General features: G+C 35.3%; 1 protein-coding gene across 2 annotated transcripts in view; it reads right to left on the bottom strand.

The window, feature by feature from the left end:
* Nucleotides 1-21,452, bottom strand: part of usp32 (ubiquitin specific peptidase 32) — a 124,208-nt gene that overhangs the window by 3,813 nt on the left and 98,943 nt on the right. For both annotated transcript variants that reach the window (XM_052035776.1, XM_052035777.1), the window contains exons 19-32: nucleotides 19,532-19,606; nucleotides 16,356-16,494; nucleotides 13,199-13,304; nucleotides 12,593-12,766; nucleotides 11,561-11,735; nucleotides 9,701-9,852; nucleotides 9,211-9,322; nucleotides 7,399-7,610; nucleotides 6,334-6,518; nucleotides 4,272-4,358; nucleotides 3,642-3,762; nucleotides 3,238-3,429; nucleotides 2,629-2,875; nucleotides 1,873-2,348 (exon numbers count right to left, since the gene is read on the bottom strand). In XM_052035776.1, the coding sequence (XP_051891736.1) occupies nucleotides 1,873-2,348; nucleotides 2,629-2,875; nucleotides 3,238-3,429; nucleotides 3,642-3,762; nucleotides 4,272-4,358; nucleotides 6,334-6,518; nucleotides 7,399-7,610; nucleotides 9,211-9,322; nucleotides 9,701-9,852; nucleotides 11,561-11,735; nucleotides 12,593-12,766; nucleotides 13,199-13,304; nucleotides 16,356-16,494; nucleotides 19,532-19,606 (2,453 nt within the window). The remainder of the gene's footprint in view (nucleotides 1-1,872; nucleotides 2,349-2,628; nucleotides 2,876-3,237; nucleotides 3,430-3,641; nucleotides 3,763-4,271; nucleotides 4,359-6,333; nucleotides 6,519-7,398; nucleotides 7,611-9,210; nucleotides 9,323-9,700; nucleotides 9,853-11,560; nucleotides 11,736-12,592; nucleotides 12,767-13,198; nucleotides 13,305-16,355; nucleotides 16,495-19,531; nucleotides 19,607-21,452) is intronic.

Below are 21,452 nucleotides of genomic sequence, written 5' to 3'. Positions count from 1 at the left end.
TGGGAGTTAACAGAGACTGTCAGGCAGGTTGCTTGCCATTTCCTATCACTGCAACTTAAACTAAAGGGTTAAGAAATTCTAAGTTACAAAGTTTAACTTAAGTTTAGAAAGTCATCCTCACACAAATTCCATTGCTCATCAAGTTCTTTTTCTTTGTACTCAGAAGTTGCAATTTGTTAAAAATACACTCAGTGCTACTGAATTTGAAAAGGTTTTTGTACATTACTATCCATTTAACATAATTATCCAAAACACTTAGGTTTGATTGAGATAGACCACATGGTTTTAGAGAGGAAGTGACCTGTGGCAAATCTGATCTAGTCTTCAGAAATGACTAAAACAGTGTACTAGGAAAATCCAGTGGAAATTTCCATGAAGCCTTGGATAAAATGTCCTATGTCGTTATAAGCTAAAGGCATTTTCCTACAGTGACAAGGATGATACAAGATGAATCACAAACTATCTACAAGACCTGAAGTGGTTTTGACTGGAATTATTTCCCAATGGAAGCTGGCTACTAGTGTAGCAGCTGAGATTTAAGTGCCTGGATTGACAATAGACAAAGATGAAAATGAATTTTTGAAACTTTTTAATTGCTGTCAAATTGATCAACACTTGCAAATACGAGAGGATTTGTTTGTTGATGTTCTTGTTTAAATTACTGAGGTTGAGGTAAGACTGCGGTGCAATGAAAAGTTATAAGTTGTTAGTCAAAAAAAAAAGCAGTTCACTTTAAAATTCAATGCATTGCTTTCAAAAAGGTATGGCATCATGACTGACAGTCCTCGCTTATTCACTGAAAATTATTTTGTCTCTTTGGACAATGCTTCCTTATTTTGTCATAAATATTACATCCTCTTGACCCAGATAATTGGGTGGGCTAGAGACCATAAAGTGTCATTCAATTATATTTATGCAGAAACGATCTCCTTCCACAGTGTATTGAAACAGGAAATACTGAACATTAGTAAAAGAGGTGGCTTGACCAGGTTAGTTGAGTTTATTTTTCAGCTCCGAAAAATCTTTATATAAGAGGTTCCTTTAGATAGTGCATTTCATTAGCCCTATATAAACTGCTTAAGAACATAGAACACTACAGTACAGGCCCTTCGGCCCACAATGTTGTGCCGACATTTTATCCTGCTCTAAGATCTGTCTCACCCTTCCCTCCCACATAGCCCCCTATTTTTCTATCATTCATGTGTCTATCTAAGTCTCTTAAATGTCCCTAATGTATCTGCCCCCACAACCTCTGCTGGCAGTGCGTTCCATGCACCCACCACTCTCTGTAAAAAAAAACTTACGCCTGACATCCCCCTTATACCTTCCTCCCATCACCTTAAAATTATGTCCCCTCGTGTTAGCCATTGTCGCACTGGGAAAAAGTCTCCGACTGTCCACTCGATCTATGCTTATCATCATTTTGTATACCTCTATCAAGTCGCCTCTCATCCTCCTTCTCTCCAAAGGGAAAAGCCCTAGTTCACTCAACCTATCCTCATAAGACGTGCTCTCCAATCCAGGCAACATCCTGGTAAATCTCCTCTGCACCCTCTCTAAAGCTTCCACATCCTTTCTATAATGAGGCGACCAGAACTGAACACAATACTCCAAAAGACCAAGTTTTGTGTCTGCATTCAACTTGATAGATGAACCAGTAAGTTACACTTAATGACTATTTCAAAGTTCACAAACTGGGCAGATACACCTTGCTGAACAAGGGAATGATTTAGATGAAAAATACAATTAAAATAAGAAAGAAAGTTCACTATTTTTAAATCTCATGTTTATGTACTATGCATTTCAATACTTGTGTGATGAGAAAACTATTTGGCTTATTCCATGCAATTGGTATAAAATTGCTAAACTTACCGAAATTGCATACAAGTTATATAGAGGCTTCGAAAGGATTGGATCTCTTTGGTCATCTGCAGTTATATCTTCATTTGTGTGGCTTTCACACTCTCCATTACTAATACAATTTCCAAATCCATTCTGCTGCTTGTTGTGACATACTCCATTGACTAAAATCAATTCTGTATTCTGTGTTGTAACAACCTCTGGCATTATTCCCTCATTGTCCCCTCCGGAGCAGTTTGTCTTATCAGTATCATCTACTACTTGGTCCAAGTGAGCATTTATGACATTCTTTATCTCCAATATTTGATCCATATTGCAGTTATTCTCTTTGCTGCCATCCAGGTTTTCTTTACTGTTTGAAAGTTTGTTCTTCCCAAGTTGTGGTAAGCGTAGTCGACCTCTGCTTTTTCCTTGTTTCGGACTGTTTGTAGGGCTGTTGTTTTTGCTTGATGAATTATTCTGATTTTTTCTTCCTGAAGGTGGAGAGGCTGAAGTTGAAGACAAAAACTGAAGTTAAGCATTCACTCTGCAACCAGAAAGTTTGTCTAGTTCATCAAAAGCTCCAACTAGGAAAATAAATGCAACTTGCTATAATTGCACGGCGAGATGAAGTTTTCTTTTAAACAGATGTGACAATTGATTTCTGTAGTAACTCTGGTTCATTTACACCTAATTTATAGATGTTTGTTTAATCGAGAAACATGCAATTTTAAATAAACATGAATATAACAAAATCAAACCATACAGTAAATAACAAACATCAAGTACCTTTCAAGTTTAAAATGCCCACGTTTACACCAGATTGTACTCCAAGATAGTCACCAGTTACCGATTCCTGGGTATTCCTCAAATCTGATTTCCTCAGTTCCAGTTGTGCAGTCTGCTGTTCAATCTGCATTGAATCACGAGGTACCAAAAAAGCACCAGGGTCAAAACCTTCCCTAGGGAATTTAACAATCTTCTGTGATTTAATCCAGCGGCCATTAACAAACTGGAATCTTTTCAAGTGAATTATCTGTAAATAAAGAAAATGCATATTATACAGTTAGTATACAACTTTATACTTCATTTGTGAATCCTTTTGGACCGGCAAAGAAGTTAAATTTCTTATTGTTCATCAAATTTAATACACTAAGTGATCAATTTGCATTTACTATGAAACCCTATTAATGATAATCTTGAGTATGCAATGTCTTTTCCGGCATTCAGAACATCTTCTTGCATGTATCATTCAGCAAAATAACAATGCAATGTAAAATTACATTACAAAAATCAAAGGCTTTGAACAAAATTACTTTTCCTCTTTATATATGGAGGAGTGAATGTTATTTAAGTCTGGTAGTACTTAATAAAATCAAGAGCCTTTAATCTCAGTACCAAGATTGGTGGAAGCCTCCAGAGATCAAGCTTCTTTGTTGCCAGGCGATGGGTCTTGCATTTGGAACAATAATACAGCTCATCCTCCCCCAATTCCTCCTCACTAGTGAAACCCCGGAGGCAGCTGTCCAAATTAATAGGCTCTGCTTGCGCTCGTCGACTCTGCTCGACACTTTCATGTTCCTCACATATCTGGCAATTTAAGACAATTAAAATGCATGATTAATCTTAGCCTCCACACAATAACATTGTGCTGTATGGTTGCCTATTTGAATATTGTGTTAGCATATGCAGTTACTGTGTGCAGATGTTAGACTATTGGAATGGCAAAAAAATTAAAAGATGAAATAACAACAATTTTTACCCAACTTGTAAAATTGCTACAGATTGAGTACAATACTTACCCTTTCTTGTGACGTCTGATATCGAAGGTGTAAAGCAGTTGGATCCCAGTCAATGGCTATGTAAGCATTCCCAACACAAGCTCTTTCATCAGAACACTCGATCTTGCACCCCCTGCAAAATCTGCAGCATGACAAAAAGTACAAGCATGGCTCAGATGAAGAAATATACTACTTGTATTACTTTGTTAAAAGATTAATGTAAATCAGGAGCAAGAATTTTAATGTCTTCTGCATCTTCTTTAGTTTAATCAAAGTACATCAGATTTCTTTAAAATAAAGGTTTTGTTTTCCATTTTTATTATTTTCTCTTGCATATAATGGTAGGCTGATGGTTGTAAGCAATTCACCAATCTTGCTTTAAAACAAAATTTGGAGTGTATCAAATTTCTTCTCCAGTTAGCAGGGATCCTGCTTCTCACTGCTGATGGAACAATGATTACTTAAAGTTGACAATTTAGCAGCTGAGCAACTGTCATACAAGGCCAGGAATACCAACCATATTCTCTGGTTTGTGAAAGTGCATAGCTAATCGACTGAATACTAGGCAATGACCTTAACACCACAATCATTTTATCAATTATCATAAACTCTTGATAATCTTGCAAAACTTTAAATAGTTCTTATTCTTACCTGTACCATGAACACCATGAACAGGAATTTCCATCTTTATGAACAACTCGAAGAGTGAATGGATACTGATAGCCCATACTGTCATCACTAGAACATAGATACATAATATTAATCTTTAAAGAAACAACATATGAAGCAGATTGAAAAAATATTTTAAAATTTACAGCATAAACTTGAAAATCAATGGAGAAGAATTTCAATAGATGTGCCGGGAATGCTCAATCAATTTAAAAAACAAATCTGAGAAAAAAAAACTAAGTATCTGTGACCAAACTTAAAATGGAGCTGATTATGTAGGAGACAACAAAGAACAGTTTACCTAAACAGAAACCATAAACACATTAGATGAGATGAAATAAACCTGCATTTATTTATGCACCCAAACATCGTTAGCCCCAAGTGTTCTAAGCCAATTAAAACAGGCAAAGCTTATCTTGACAATATGGGTAACTGCTTGAAATCAGTGCAGGATGAAAAGGTAGAAAATTTATAGCCAATTCTCTAAATAAAAATGTTGTCATTAACCTGGGAAAATATGGTTGTCAATTCAGATATCCCAAATCTCAGACAGCAATAATTGACCAGATAAATTGCTTTTCTGCCAACATTCAATGAGGAAATCAGGAATATGTGGACCAGAACAGGAAAATTTATAATTATAGCACTTATTCCAGACTAGATTGTGTGTTCATGTGTTTGAAGTTGACTTGAATGCACACCCTTTGATTCCAAAGGAAGAGTCAACTTTGACAATGAGGAGCTCAATTGGATAGATTTTCTTCTGTTTACTGCTAAGCTACAGTGATCTTGCCTAATATCATCATGGTGCATATCACTATGAAAATCAATATAAATGACAATGAAATTAGCAGAGGTTCAATTCTGATTTCTCTGATGGATAAAATACCAACTGGCTCCTCACTTTTCAAGCCATTACAAAAGACACCTGTATTGAGTAGTGACTCTGAGGACAGACCAGAAAGTTAGATGGCAGGCAAAATTCTAAATTTGGGAATTCATCCCAAAGAAGAGAAGTCTTCTGAAGGTGAACAACAAAATGCAATTAAAACTACATTGCATCTGACCAGAACACTGAGCTTCGGCCACAAAATGCCAAGTTTATTGTAAAAATCATAAAAAGGCAGGAATGATGGGAAACCAGCCCGTCTACTTGCTGGTACACAGAAACATGGTATTGATAAACACATAGCATATTGATAACACACATGCTTAGGCTTGTGGGCATATAGAATTGTACTAATCTTTGTATGAATAATAATATACTACTTTTTGTAAAAATGTGCCAAATCAAATTATTGCAAGCTACCTACAATATCATAAATTAACATTTTGCAACACAGACCAATTACAAGGGGACGAAGGCACTTACTTAAAAGTTGTATCTATTGACCCAAATATACTTTTCTAAAAATATTCAAGGAAATCTGATTTTGCAAGTTTCATCAGGGATAGAGACAACATTGTGAAGTCAAAATTAAATCAGCTAATAAGAGATGGTGCAACCAGTAAAGAACAAAAAAAGAATCATGAAAACATGTGTACCTTAGATTCACTTTTAAAAACATTATTTCATTATTGAGTAATAATGTGATGTTTCAGTTATATTGTAATTTATTTGCACTGGTTACCCGACAAGTCTGGCATTTACAATGAAAATAAGGATGATCCAGATAATTGCTCTCCATTGTAATGGAAGAAATTGGCAGCAACTTCAGGAGTCTGCACAAACATGGTTAAAAACAGAATTGCAAGCATTGAGTATCCATGTTCCTCCAAAAACAAAAGGTCTGTTTTGCACCTTCTCTAGTGTTATTTGCAGAAATCAATGACCCAGAGATTTTGGACGATACAAGATTTCTTATGTAAAAACCCAGGATTGAATTCACTGAAGAATTTTAGATCAAAATCCAACCTCATGAGAAAAACATTTTTTTTTGCAGTGTAGAAGTTCATGTAAACTGCTGTAAATTAATGTGAGAATTTGCATCATTTATTTAAAAGAAAACATATTGAGGAAAAATTAATCACTATCTGCACTGACCAGTCTTGAGCATGGTTGCTTGCTTCTTGAGGTGGCAGAGGGCTGGCAAGCCGTGAAACCTGTATCCATACAGCATCATAGAGGTCCTTCTTGCGAGTATGTATGGTGCAGGGCACAATAAGTGGCATACCAAATAAACTGGGGCGATTTTTCTGAGAGGACAGAAAATACAATTCTGTCCGCATCTGTATAAAAGATAAATAATTAATAGTATAAGCCATAATGCTCACAAAACAAAGTTCAAAAGGATTCCAGGGTATATCAAAAATAAATGGAATTCTTTGATAAAGCCGTGAGAATTATACAAAGGCCTATATCATGTGCTGTTATCATAAATGATACAATGCCCCATTGGGTATTAGAATGTAGAAATATTCCAAAGAGAAAGGAAAAATAATATTGCTAAATTCTTAGAGGGATGAAAAATGGGATCATGCTGAACAATTCCTGGGTTCTCAATGGTCAATCACATTCTGACAAAGATGCACCCCATGACTGATACTCATTTTCTACATTTTAGCAATCAACTTCAACTCTTGGGAGTACTGCCATCAAGAGTTGCAGTAATTTCCATACTTGGTGTTCCAACAGATAATTTGTAGATGTTACAGGTCAGCTATGTTAATTTAATGAGATAAGAAGTTGACTGAATGAAAAAACATGAGGCTAAGTGGTAGGATTATACATCAAAATTACTAGCACCAGTTTGAAAATGGGTCAGATCACTTCAAAATTCACAAAAGATAAAATAGCTTTTCAGTGCAGTAATTAAATTGCTGAAACTTGAATGATTATTGGATTATTCCATGTTCTTTTATCACCTTCAGATATAACATTGCATTTATTCATCTGTTGTGAAATGAGAAATTATGCAAAGTCCCTTCTTTAAACACACTACATTATTTCATCAAGATCTACTGCACTGGAGAATAAATTCCATATTTTTATATTTACCATTGCAATTTTTCTTGATACACGTGGAAAGTGGAATAGGTTTTGAGATTATAATAAAAAGATAATATTTCAATTTTTAAAACAGAAATTTTGCTTTGAGCAATACATTACCATTTTTCTGTGAACTGCAATGATGTATCCTATGAATGGACTGTCATTAACCCCTGGTAAATGTCCATTAGGTAGCCCATTCGAGAGACTCTTCTCATTGTCAGCTAGCACCTCAGTACTAGGAATTCCATTTGGAATCAGATTTGGCTTCATTGGATTTGCATTTGAAGACTGGTTATGCCTTCCGTTACCCAATGGCATCTGGGGGGAATCTTATAAATAGAAGGAAATACACTTTAATAAATAATGCAAAATATTTCAAAATATATTGCATTCAAACAGTTTTTTTTTGTGCTATGTATGTCACAGAGGGCAATCAAAACTGATTGTATTACAAATTGTTCCAAATTCTTTTCACTGCCTTCAGGAGTAACCAGCCAGGCAAAAAAAAAAATATGGCATATAGAAGACTAATGTTCAAACTGTTTGTGTGAAATTCTTAACTGCTATTTTCACTGCCATATTAACCAATTTAATAAACAGGTTACTGGTTCCTTTAGAATAACAGTGAGAGGGAAACTTCATAACACATTAAGTCTGTTAATATTACCAATGTCTAACCTATTCTACCACAATACATTTGCAAATTGACATCATAACAAATAGCACTGATAAATGCAAATGATTGAATTTTCCCATATAATTAATCAACAATGCTAATGCCTGCAATCCATAATAAGCTGTTATTTTCTGTGGACTTGGGTCTGGTTACAAAACCTTTTATTTTCATTGGATATAATTGATCAATGAATAAAAGTTCATGACATCAGGTTAAACATGAGGAAGGAAACATCTGTTTCTACCTACAGGCTTTCCTTTTGAACATCACTTGCAAGAGCACAGAATATAATCTGGATGGGTGACATAATACCAATGATCACGCTGGCCAAGACCTGCAAGGCACAGCTACCAGATTCAGTTTGAAAGAGCTGTTTGACGTTGTTCTCACGAATCCATCTGCCCCAGATGCATCTTTCCAGGCCAATACAGAGGATAATTTTTTTGTCACATCAGTTAGCATTACCACCATGCCAAATTGAATTATTCAAAATGGAAGCTCAAAACAGTATTCACAAGGAATTCTGCATCATCAGCAATAGAATTCCATTCTCTGAAGTTCTATGAAGAATGAGAAAAAGCTTGCCAGGAGAAGCCAAGTCTTACTCAAAGTGAGGTAGCAACTTGAAACTACAATAAAGGATAATGTGCATGTTGTACAACAATAACAGCATAGCATAGACCAAGATCAGCAATCACACAATCAATGGACTGAATTAAAGCTCCATCGTCCTGCCAAATTCAAATTCAGTCATGAGCAGTGATGGACAATTAAACTACTAAATCAGAGAAGGCCACCTATAAAATTCCCTGTCCTGATGGTGGACCTAGTATGTTAAATGTAAAAATGTAAGTTTTTGTAATTATTTGCAGCTGGAAGTGTCAATTGGATGATCTGTCGCAGCCTTTCGAGGCTCAATACCTTCAGCCAATTTGATCCATTCCAAGATATCAAGAAATGGATTATCTGACTGCATACAGCATGTTGTTTAGACCATGCTGCACATGGGCAAAGAGTGCTTCGAGTTGCTGTACTTTGTTCATTTCCATTAATGAACAGTCCTGCCTCTCACTTTATAGAGAGAAGGTTAACACTCAAATGTCAAATAACATTTGCCATATTAGTTCAACATGGAAGGTTGCAAGATGCGAGAACATATTTTTCAGTATTTGCACTAATCCTAACAAATGTTTAATACATACAATTTATCTGGGTTCATAACTATACCTATGCACATGTCAATGGACTATTACCTGTCTGTACAGGAGAAGTGGCAGAGGTTGGTGATCCTGGAACAGGGATCTCAAAAGCACAAAGGTAACCATTTGCTGATAGCCGCACTTTCTGGTTATCCTGAGGAAAATTCTGATTACAAACAAAAAACATTCATCATTGGCTAGGTTACTGCTTATTTCAGATTTCTATTAATTATAAAGATGGTAACTTTATTTTCAAAAAAATCAAAAGAGGTGCACGTTCAGATATAACGTCCTTGACTAATTTATGACTACAGTTTGTTTTTTTCTAAAATTAAATTGATGCCTTGAATTTCCCAAATTTTACTCGTAATCAACTATATCAATTGAAGGCCAACATCCCATTAGCCTCCAAATTTTGAGAGGATTACATTAAGTATTTAAATCTTGGTTTCAACTCATCAAGAAGCACAGTCTATGTAGGAAATACAATTCTTAAGGAGCTGTCCAATTGTATGATTGTTTCTGCAACAAAAAGGATACTCACTTTTATATTGGAACCATGAACCTCTCCCAGCAAAATCTGTTCTGATTTTAGTCCACATAATTCACTTAATTGTTTTTTCAAACCAGTATATTTCTCATCCACATTCAATCGTAAACCGTATCGGACTGGTGTTGAACCATCTAATTTGATAACTGAAAAAGAAAATATCAACTTACCATACAAGCACAACTTTTACCATTTAAGTTTTTAGCAGCATAGTCCAAGCATTACTAATCCTTCCTTCAAAAGAACATCAGTTCTGAGGTCGAAAAAGAGTGAAAATATGTTTGGGCAATTTTTTTTTTATTAGAAGCTAGGGAACATTTCTGAAGACATCTGTCCGTTAGTGCCTTATTCAACAGAAAATATCAATTGTGTAGGTAATAATACAAAATTTTTTTTTTTGAAATCAAATCCTTGAGGATGACTCTGGTGATGAAACTGAAGTATTCTGCAAAGTGTTCATCCTTTCTGCATTTCAAAGGCACTGTGTCCTTTTTGACTCTCTAGTTTGCATCCGCCTATCCACCAACCTCTCCCCTTCTCATGCAACTTTAGTCAATCCTCAAGGGTGGCACTGAGCTTCTGGTTTCCTGCCACCTCAATTCTCCAATCCCACTCCGACCACTGTCTTAGCCTCCCTACACATTTCCAACAAAGCCCAAGGTTTCCATCCAGGTATGTTGTAGCCCTTGGGATACAATCCTGCCTTCAGCAATTTCAGATACTCAGCTTTCCTCTGTGCATCAGAACTGTAATTTACTAATTTTTGTTTCCCCAAAATTCTGCCTGATCTCCGAATGCTTCCAGCATTTTCCTCTATTTCAAATTTCCAGCAATTGCTCTGTTCTGCATCTCACAATACCAGCATGTTGTTTTTTTCCTTTCTCTAACTGTCCTCATTCATATTCCTTCAGACAGGTTAACTATGATTAACTAGACAGCACTGAAAGCAATTACATCACTTGGACAATTTTGATCACTATCCTATCAGACATTCTTTTTGCTCTCTCCCCACTCCTCCCCTTCTCTGCAACTTATTTTCTCACTTTTCCAGCTGTGATGAAAAGCCATTGATCTGAACTCCATTTGTCTCACCACAGATGCTGTCTGTAGGTATATTGAGCATTTCCAAAAAGTACTTAATAAGGTACCATGGCAGGCATGGCTTTAACCACAAACCTCTTCAAAGTGATAAAGTAAAGCAAAATGTCCTTTCTCTCTGGCTACTGGTAGGCCTCAATTTCCAATATGAGAGCATCACTGCTTTACATTCCCATTTCTCAGATCAATCACCTTTAAAAGTGGCAAGTGCAATAATTTAACTGGCAGATTGGTAATAGCAAGTCCACACCCAAAGAAACTGGCCTAAATTTGGTCAAATTCAACTCCTGCTGACTGAATAATTTTACTCCATTTTATGCCCGGATGTCGACTCAGTTCTGTAATAAAAAGACAGTGTTGAGCCACTGTGCTATCCAAATATTCTTAATTTAATTTTCAAAGGACAGAAAGACTATGTGACAGAGTTATCATTAGAAGTTATTTCTCTTCTGATGAGAAAGGAGGTGGAGGATGGAAGACAGAATATCACAACTTCTGCTCTGGCATGGAATAGTTTTTGGTTTTGCTTGTACCGATTTTTTTGTATCTAGAAGCTAGAGCAACCTTACCAATACCATCTTGTAGGAAGACTGTCTTTATTACACCATTTTCTCAATGTATTTATTTGTTTTTCAGTTCAAAGGCATTGCTGGTAGGCCAGCATTTATTGTTCATCCTAAAATTGCCTATCTCAATTCTTCAATCACTGTCTTAGGTTTCCTACACATCTCCAGCAAAGAGGTTATAACGACAAACCTGTTATTTCTAGGTGTAGATAGCTATCCATTGGCAGAGGCAAAGACAAAAAGTTGAATGGATCGAATCGAACACTGATGTGACCACATGTTTTGCATTTGACTTGTGATTTTAGCTGCCCGTGAAACAGGTCAACAACAATTGATTTATTTCTCCTCAAGTGATTTTCCCATGCCTAGAAGGGTAAGAAAAGTGTGAGGGCAATGTTTGCCATGAGGAACAAGATCACTGGGATATCTGGTGACTTTTAAAATACATAGCTTTAAAGTATACAATATGCATTAAAATGGCTATTTTTGTTTCCTTTATATAGCAGAACTTAGAAGAAACTAATTTACTAATAGTATGGTTAAAAATTAAGTACTTAAATAGGATGCATTTACATCAATAAATCATTGTTACTTCTTTCAATTTTAAGTTTCGAATGATTGAAAAACTGGCAAAGTTGCATTAATTAGCAGGATAAGCAATTAAAAACCTGCCTGCTGATTACACACAACAAGAAACCTGGAATTATAGTTCATAATTCATAACATTTCATGCAATTAAATGTACAGTATAATTTTGAAGCAGGATTCCTGTTGTTCTTACTGTAATTATTTCTGCGCAATAAATGGCATAATTCATCAAATTACGAATGTAGTCTGACAGCAATTCCAATCCTCACCCAGGTTCATTTCTGAGATTCACATAACAAAATATAGTTTATAGCAGATTAACATCATTATCAAATTGGTGAAGAATTTCTCTGCATTTTTAAAAGATTTTTTTTTGCATTTTTCTTTTGTCCAAATGATCAAAAGAAAAAAAAATAGCAAAATTAGGCTCTTTCTGGTGATCAAAAAGGAAAGAAATAATAGTTTTGAAATTTCCCATTTAAAAGCAGACTGTTACAGTAGAACAAACCAGCAATTTTCAGTTTAGTACTATAAACACAAACTCAAAATCACTCAAAAGACTATTAAGAAACCAGGATATACTTTGATTACATAAATTTTGTACTTTAAATGTTTCCAAGAGAAACCCACTGACCTCTGCTGCAACCTCAAAATCTGGACGACCATCACTGTCCTTCAGTTCTACGTAAGGCTTATCGTGAACTCTGTTGAGGTCTTCATGGAGACCATCCAACAAGAATGCTAGAAGCTCCTGAGAGTCCTGTTGCTGAAAACCATTAAATCTTGGAGCATATTTTGCTATTGTCCACTAAAATATACAAGGAAAATAAAATCCTTATGTTGGCAAAAAGTAAACAAACAAAATAAAGTTCTATTGAGAATACTATTCCTTTTTGTTCTCTCCCATTTCACCCCTCCAAAAGTTTCCCTTAAGCATTAACGCTTTCCATTTAACCATTCATTTTTCTGGTTTGTAAAAACAAAAATTCAAATCTCAAATTTTTACCACTATCCGATGGTCACCAGATTTCACACTATTGGGCTGTACAGGATTATGTAACAGAAATATTTAATGCAGCATGAAAGAGCTGCAAACACATCAAAACTCAATTATTTTGAATTTTCTCATTGATCCCATAAAAAATAATTTTGCCAATATAAACACTTCTGAATTCAATACGTACTGATTTAATTACAGCTACACAAGGGTTTTATTCCATTAAATATTTTATTGTCCTACCCTGAGTTTAAGTGGTGCTATGTTCTTCTGAGTTCCACTCCATAACTCTTGGATAAGATCTCCATAACACTTGGCCATATGACCTTTCATTCCTAATGGGTTAGCCCTGCATTAAGTCACACATACAACAAATTACTTTAACAAAACCAAACAGTGTTATCTAATCTTTGTGCCATGAAAATATTACACTGTTGACCTTCAACTATGTCAGGTGTCACTGATTATTTCAGATGAAATTATTCACTTTGGTTGACAAAACGTGATTTTATTGGGGACACTTAAGGCGGCAGTTAAAAAGACTAATGTAGTAATCCAAAAAGGCATTCATATTGCTCAAATTTAATTTTGGAATAATGTTGGCATCCCATATTTTCCTTAATATGAACATGTTGGCACCCATTTTAAAAAAAAACATGATTTTAAGGATAGAGTTCTGTGCCATTAGTCTAGAAACATGGATATAATGTAACTAATGCAAGCCAAGTACATTAGCTAAGTGCTCCTGCCGCATTATCAGATACTAAATAAGTCTGCTCTGCATCACAAAACAGTTTAACCATGGAAGAACTAAAACAGTGAAATTCCTTGTCCAGAGATATAGAATAACAATGGTAATAACTCCAATTTGAGTGTTTTGCTTTCCAGGCAAAATTAGATGTTCTTGTTATATGCAACATTATCCACTAATTTGAACACCTACAGACAATAACACTTTCAAAACCCATTTATCCTATAAAGGAAATTTAAGAACAATTTTAAGTGTAACAAACTACAAGTTTATCCAAGTTCATATATTTGTCCTTGAGCTCCGAAACATTGTTTTGAAAATAGATGTTTGAAAATCATATTACTAGAAATTAAAACATGAGCATCATATCCAACATAATTATCTTGCCACAATTTTATCATTTTAATTTTGGGAAATGCAATACATAGGTGTAATCTTATTGCATTAAGAGTCATTAGGAGGCAAAATGCCATGTATTTTAGTAGTGCACCAGCCATGCTTAATATTATAAACTCATTTACTAAAAATACAAGCAAGCAATATATTTGTATCAATTACAGCTTGGAGATACGCTGCAGCAACTTACAATAAACACAGTTAGCAAGTAATTTTCCTGGTTTTATGTAGATGAGCAACAAGTGCTTCACCACTTTTGCTAATTCAGAAGGAAAATGAGGAAGATCTTTTATCAAGCCAGAGGTACTTGTTCAGGTATCTTAATACAACCTTACCACTTAAGGTAAAGTTACAAATCTGGTTAAGTCTAAAGAAAGCCTATCTTGTGGACTGTAAAGTTAATCCTAGGGTAGATCTTTTATCACCCTGGCTGTCTATGACTTGGATCGCACCATTTCCTCCAGCATGGGTGAGAATAAAAAAAGATGCTGCCTGACCTGCTTAGTGTTTTCTGAATTTTCTTTTCCCTCCATTTTCTGTTTCCTCCAGGATGATCCCACAGTTTTTTTTGCTGTAAACTAGTAAGGTCCATGCAGGACAGGACATCTCCTGGCAGCTGCACTGACAAGAATGGCATTGACAGCATCGATTCTTTGCCGTACACCCACATAATCAGCCCAGCTGATAAGTCTGCCATTTAAAGTTCATATTTTCTGCTATTTAAACCCAATTTGTTTTCTCTTTCCCATTCTAATAAAGGATCTTCAATCTGACACACTATCTCTGCTTCTCTTTCCATAGATGCTGCCTGACCTTGAGGATTTCCCTACATTTTCTCTTTTTATTTCAGATTTTCTACCATCTGCAAATTTTAAAGTTTTTATTTACTGTACATACTCTTTTACATACAAACAGATTAAATAAAATGTAATTGTTCCTTTTAACTGAAGCATGACCATGGAAATTTTGGGAATGTATTGTTGACTATCTGGAATAAATGAGGATAAGGAAAATTTTAGAACATATAGTTGATTGACTATACTGGAATAATGAGGTCACCTCAACTGCTAATCAAAGGAGGGGTAGAAATGAGTAGGAGTGATGTTAAAGGACAATAGTTATCTAACAGTTGAAAAGTGGCTTTTAGTTTGACTTGACAAGGACAAAGAAAACCACATGGCTGCCATTCTGACTTTTGAACAAATGAATCCTTAAGAATTTCAAACTTAGTAACCAGCTTTATTTCTGCATATGTAGACAAAGCTAAAATTAAGAATATTTAAATAAGTAAAATTAATTAAGTTGAAATATTAAAAGTCGACAAAATGCCATTGATTGTTATAACAGATTTAAGGTGTGTGCTCATGAATTAATGACATTTTGAATTAATGGAACAAAACCAAATACGAATTACTTTTAAATGAAATCCTTTATTACTTCCAGCAACTTATCAGCTCTCAACAAATATATAATTGACAGCCCTCCACCAAAGAGTTAGAAAGATCACTAGTGCCTCAAAGTACTGGTGACAATATTTATATTTAACCAAGCTCAAACCAAAACAACCATGCAATAAAAATGGCACAATAATTGTTGATAGACAGTAGTTACACAGTAAAAATTTTCATGCAACTAGTCACAGCTCTGGCTGATTCACAAATAAGTTGAGGGGGAAAAAAAATAGCCAAATTGCAATGTAGAATGAAGTGATCCAGCACACGATAACCCACCACATGACCAAATCATGTAATCATTTAAGCCACTTAAGTAATACTAAATAGAAGTCACATTTATCATTGCTGCATATTCAATATGAAACCACATATTTACCTGTGTTATACATTAATTGCTATTAATTAATACCATTCTTTTCAATGAAAATTAAAATGAGCAAATGTGTTTAAAATTATTTTTAATCTAGGAATTGCAAATTATTCCCATTATTAATTCTTCCCAATATAAATTCAGTAAAATCAAACTGCTGACAACATCCCAGAACAGCTTAGTTTTGTAACAAAGTGTACAAGAGATAAAGCAAATCTGGCTTGGGTCCAAACCTTCCACAATTTAGGAACAATTTAGGATTAAAAATACTAGTTTCATTTTTAAACTAATGTGATACAGAAACAGTTTGTGTTTTGTTGCATTAGTCAAAGTAGAGTTTAAAATAATTTTGAAATTGAAATGAATAAAAGGAAAATTATCTTAAAAAGAAATCCCATTTATGTCAGTGAATTGAAATGAAATTCTTACCTGTTGAGTTCATAAAGGTGTCTCCCTGAGATGAAGTACCGGGTAAGTGGCTGTGTGTTACTGACACACTGGATGCTGGAATTCATAAAACACGTGTTCCCCAGGTTACTTAACCCTGTGGCACCTTTTTCAGTTGGAACTAGAATGAAAACATTATTTAACCTAATTATCATGCAATTTATGAAGCTGGTAGAAACAAAAATAGGAATAGAAATCAGGAAATTATCAACGGTTGATTGTAAATAAACAATAGTACACTTAATGTTTGTCACTCAAATGTACTGCTAATTAATTGAAATGCAAATACATGCCCCTGACTTCTCCATCACCAAGTCTGGGTACTACCCAATTCCTCTGACAGGTTCAACAGTTGTGGCAGCACAAAGGCCCCATCCATGTTGAGTAACAATGGAAGAAGCAGTTGATTGCAGAAAAGGCGCAGAATGTACAACGGGTCAGAGACTTCAACCTCAATCACCAAGAAGGGCTCCAAAACTGACCGAGCCAGTTAACGTCTGAATGACATACTATCAATATTCAGCTGCAGCTGTTGGGAGTGAGAACTTGCGTGAGGGGAAAACCTACTTGAATGGACCTCGTCAATCTATTCATTAGTCCATAAAGGTGGGAGCGATCAGTGCATGGTACACGAGGACAAGCAGCACTGCCTTTATGCCAAGCACACCTTTTATATGACATGTATTCAGAACAGACCTACTGCTCAGAACTGGAGTCATAAAGTGATTGGGCATTAAGCAGCAGGGCAGGTTCATCATAAACAATTCAAAGCATTGCAGTTGAACCACATCAGATTATACATGCGGTGAACAATTAAGCAGCTAACTGGAGAAGGCAGTTCTATGAACAACCCCATCCTTAGTGAACGTAGATCCCAGCACTGGCACCTACTTGACAATGTGGAGAAATGCCCAGGTATGTCCCATCCACAAAACTGTGATAAATCCAATCCAGCCAATTACAGCCCCATATGTCTACTCTCAATCATTAGAGAAGTGATGGAAGTCTTTGACAATACCATCAACCTCCACTCATCCACCACTAACCTGCTTGCTACTGCTCAATTTGGCTTTCACCAAAACCACTCAGCTCCTCATCTAATTACAGCCTTGATGCAAACAGACAAAGTGAGTGACAGCTTTTGACATCAAGGCAGCATTTGACAGACTGTGGCATTCAGAAGGCCTGGTAAAATCATAAGGAATCAAGGGGAAAAACATGTGCTGAAGATGCTGGTGACTGTTGATCGCTAATTAATTGAACTCCAGGAATTTGCTTTGTGAACTCCTTAGGACAGTGTCCCAGGCCTAACCACCTTCAGTTCCTTCATTATCATTAGTCCATTATTAAACTCCAAGTAGAAATATTTGCTGATGTCTTTGGTATTCAGTTCCATCCAAAAGTAATGAAGAAACCCATATCCATATGCAGCTAAACTTCGTCAACATTCAGGCATGGGCTAATTACGTGGCAAGCAACATTACCACAGGTAACCACCAACAACAAAATAGTTGAAGTACTTTCACATGGGATTATTATCACTGAAATACCCTTCTTAACATATTTTCAGTTGTTTTTTGGTGTGACGGGGGAAGGATGAGGGGGGTGGGGGAGAAAGATTCAGGTGCAGGGCACCAGTGATCATTAAACCAACCATATGAATGCTGTACCTCTCAGGCAAGTTCAAATCTGGGTATTTTGTGAAGGACAACTTTTAACCATCTACAACATCTCAGGAATGTAACAGATTATTTGCCACTTGCCTGGCTGAGTGCAGCTCTAATGACAGTCAAACAGCTTGACACCAGCATCGTCAAGGAGATCAGTTTGACTGGCACTTCAACTACTATTCTGAAAATTCACTTTCATCAACAGCAACACAGCTTGGATGCAGCATATTTATTCCATTGAAGACACAACAGTACCATGCCATGCCTTGTTTGGTCCTAATCCTCCAAACCCTACTACTTCCATCACCTTGAAGGAAAAGGGCAGTTGAGATATGGAAATGTCACTGCCTGCAAGTTCTCAGAATCATACACCATTTTCACTTGGAAGTAAATCCCAATTGTTTTATTATTGGTTGTTCAAAATGTTAAACATCTTGCACAACTGCACTGTGGCAGTACGTTCACCACAGCAGTGTGGTAATTCAAGATTGCTCCCTTTAATGACACTCAAGGATGGCATTAAATGCTAACTTTGCCAATCTTAAGAATAGGTTTCCATAACATTATCCTACTTCAATGTAACTGCCCTCTATCAACATTGCCACAGGGACCTTTCTCACAGAAATACTGAATGTTTGGTAGGGTTGTGGGTGGGGACGTGTGTCAATTTGTTAGCTTGTTTGTGAAAAGATGCACAAGTGATAAGATGAAGAAATGCAAAATGTAAACAGAAAAAATACAATTCAGTTCATGGGTGTACTGCTTAATTGCACACTGAATAAGATTCCCAATAAAAGTTAAGGAACCCAAATACTACAAGTTTGATAATAACCAAAGGAATCCTTCTGAATTCATTTCTTTGAGATATCTGAGAATTATGGTTCTTTCATACCTATTAAGAAAAAATTATACATTTTTTTGTCAATTAGATGTTAGGGTATAAGCTTCACACATGATATATGTGTCGTACATATTCCACAATCCAACTAAACAGGACATTTTCTCATCTATATGAACCCATCCTCACTGAGCTGCACCCTTCTACATGTTAAAAATAATATTAGTGAAGGAAAAAATATATAATTGTGGGGCCAACAGCAATAGCGAGTTTTATGGACAGCTACATACATCCATATTTAGAATATTTTAATCAAATATATGTGCAATAAAGTATAATTTCACATACAAGAAAGGATTACTGAGACATATAAAAGCATCTTAAAAGAGTTTTTAAAGTGCATAATCCCATTCATCTTGTTCACATATCTGAAATAATTGATGTGAAAGATCTTTGTTTTCATTTTAAATGAAGCTTTCAACTATGTCTAAAATAAATTAGACAAGCAGTAAATTTGTTCACTAATGTTCCAGCAATTTCAATAGATATGTAGAACTGTTAAAAGCAACTCCAAATTGCACAATGACCCCACAATGTGGAATAAATCATTCACCTATACTTAAGAGCTAAAATTCTATGTTTGTACCTACCCTTGTGTCTGTCCATTTTGCTACTGTTTGCAATGAATGACATCTCCTCCGGCCAACTCATATCTTTGTTGCGAACTATTATAAGAAATGCAGGATATCAGGCTGATAGTACTGTAAAAATGTTTGTACTTAGGTAACTGGAAAGTCTCTTTTGACAAAGTATTTTGAATTTATGTTTTGCAATTCATTTTTAATCTCCCTTCTAAAGTCTAACCATGCATATAAAAAGAGGATTAACTCAATTCACGTTCCTTACTTTTTGACGTTTAACTGACTGCTGGGGAGAAGGAAGGAGAATTAAAAATCCTAGAATAACTGATCCTCTAAATTCTTTCATACTTCATGTGGGGAAGTACCTGGCCATCACTTAATGCCTCTGCACAGTAACAAACCTGAAATTAGGAATGCATTGCTCTGGGAAATACAGGCTTGAACAGATGCCTGCTTACCTACCATAACTTCGTACAGTGAAATTTAAATATGCAACAAAGCAGATATTTTCAAAGCTTGAGGTGCACGAGTTCTTTTATCTATCATGTACTATGCTTGTAAAAAGGTTTTAATTTTCTTTGCTAAAATGGTGGTTTGATTTGGAAAACAAAACATTTTAAATTAATTTTAAAATTATATAAGCCTCAAACATTCCAACACATGAGGTTTTTTCAAAATTCTGAACTCTGTCACACTATCCCCAACATAAAAATATTAGTAGTTTTAATTTGTTAATTCTATCCAAAATATACAGATGTGACCATGTTCTGAGCAAGTTGGAAATAGATGATGTACTCTTCTCCAATAAGCTATTGACAAATGCTGCTTCATCAGTTTCACCCATACCGAGAACAAACTCAAGTACATTAACAGTAATTTATTCTTTTGAAAAAATATCAATAAAGGAAGTGATTTATTATAGCCTTCAGCTATTTAGGTAATAGAGTATTTTTGACAGTGAAAGGAATAATTCCAAGTGACCAATTAAATGGAAGGCCAGCCTTTTCTAATATTAACATGTACAACTGCAGAAGGGCAATGAAGAAGGATCAAATTATAGACTGCAAGGTTGGAAGTACAAGGTGGTTAAAGTTTGGAGAACATACTTAGCTTTTTGTTTTAAGTGCAAAATGTTAGCACTAAATTACTGAGATATACACAATTGCTATCACATGATGGCTTTGCAAAACTTTCCACCACTGGGATGTTTAGCTTATCTTGAGTCAAGTCTTCTGAAAACTAATTGACAAAGATGGTTTGCTGGAATTGGTTAACAACTCCATTAATATACATATGGCTGTAGAAAGGACAACGCGGATTAGATGTGCCTTTGTGTTTTTATACCTGGTACTTCAAGTTACTAATTAGATGGGTTTTGAGACTTGGCTCCTAGTAATTTGAATTTTACTGTGAACTGCAAAATTATTTTGACAGCTTCAACAGCACAGTAACTTAAATAAACATGAAAGATATGATTGTGTGACCGTGATTGAAAAATGTATGCCCAACTAAGAAAACATGGGATAATTAAAAATTTTGTGAACAGCATACGAAGTGGTAGAAACACAAAAGGATTCAAATAATAACTCTCAAAACTTATTTCAGCCAATATGTTAACCATTTATGCTGGTATTTTGTTTCATAGCAATGTTTAAATAATAGATAAAAGGAGACCATAGACTAGTGAATTAAACATAACATTTGAACCCAAATGTTGCTCTACTGCATGATTAACTCAATAGTGATAACAGGTTTAATTTTTTTTACATTTTGGAGGGCTATGTTATACCATATCACATTTGAAAATGAAACAAAGAACACTGCAAACAACCTATATAACCTTGTGCAAAGAATCCTACCACAGTGCCTCCAGTTTTTTTTAAATAATCAGGAAAACAAAAATCACTTGGGGGAATTATTACTAACATAT

The sequence above is a fragment of the Pristis pectinata genome, chromosome 21 (genome assembly GCF_009764475.1).
Source record: "Pristis pectinata isolate sPriPec2 chromosome 21, sPriPec2.1.pri, whole genome shotgun sequence".
In the NCBI taxonomy this organism is placed as follows: Eukaryota; Metazoa; Chordata; class Chondrichthyes; order Rhinopristiformes; family Pristidae; genus Pristis; species Pristis pectinata.
This window is presented reverse-complemented; position numbering and strand designations above follow the sequence as displayed.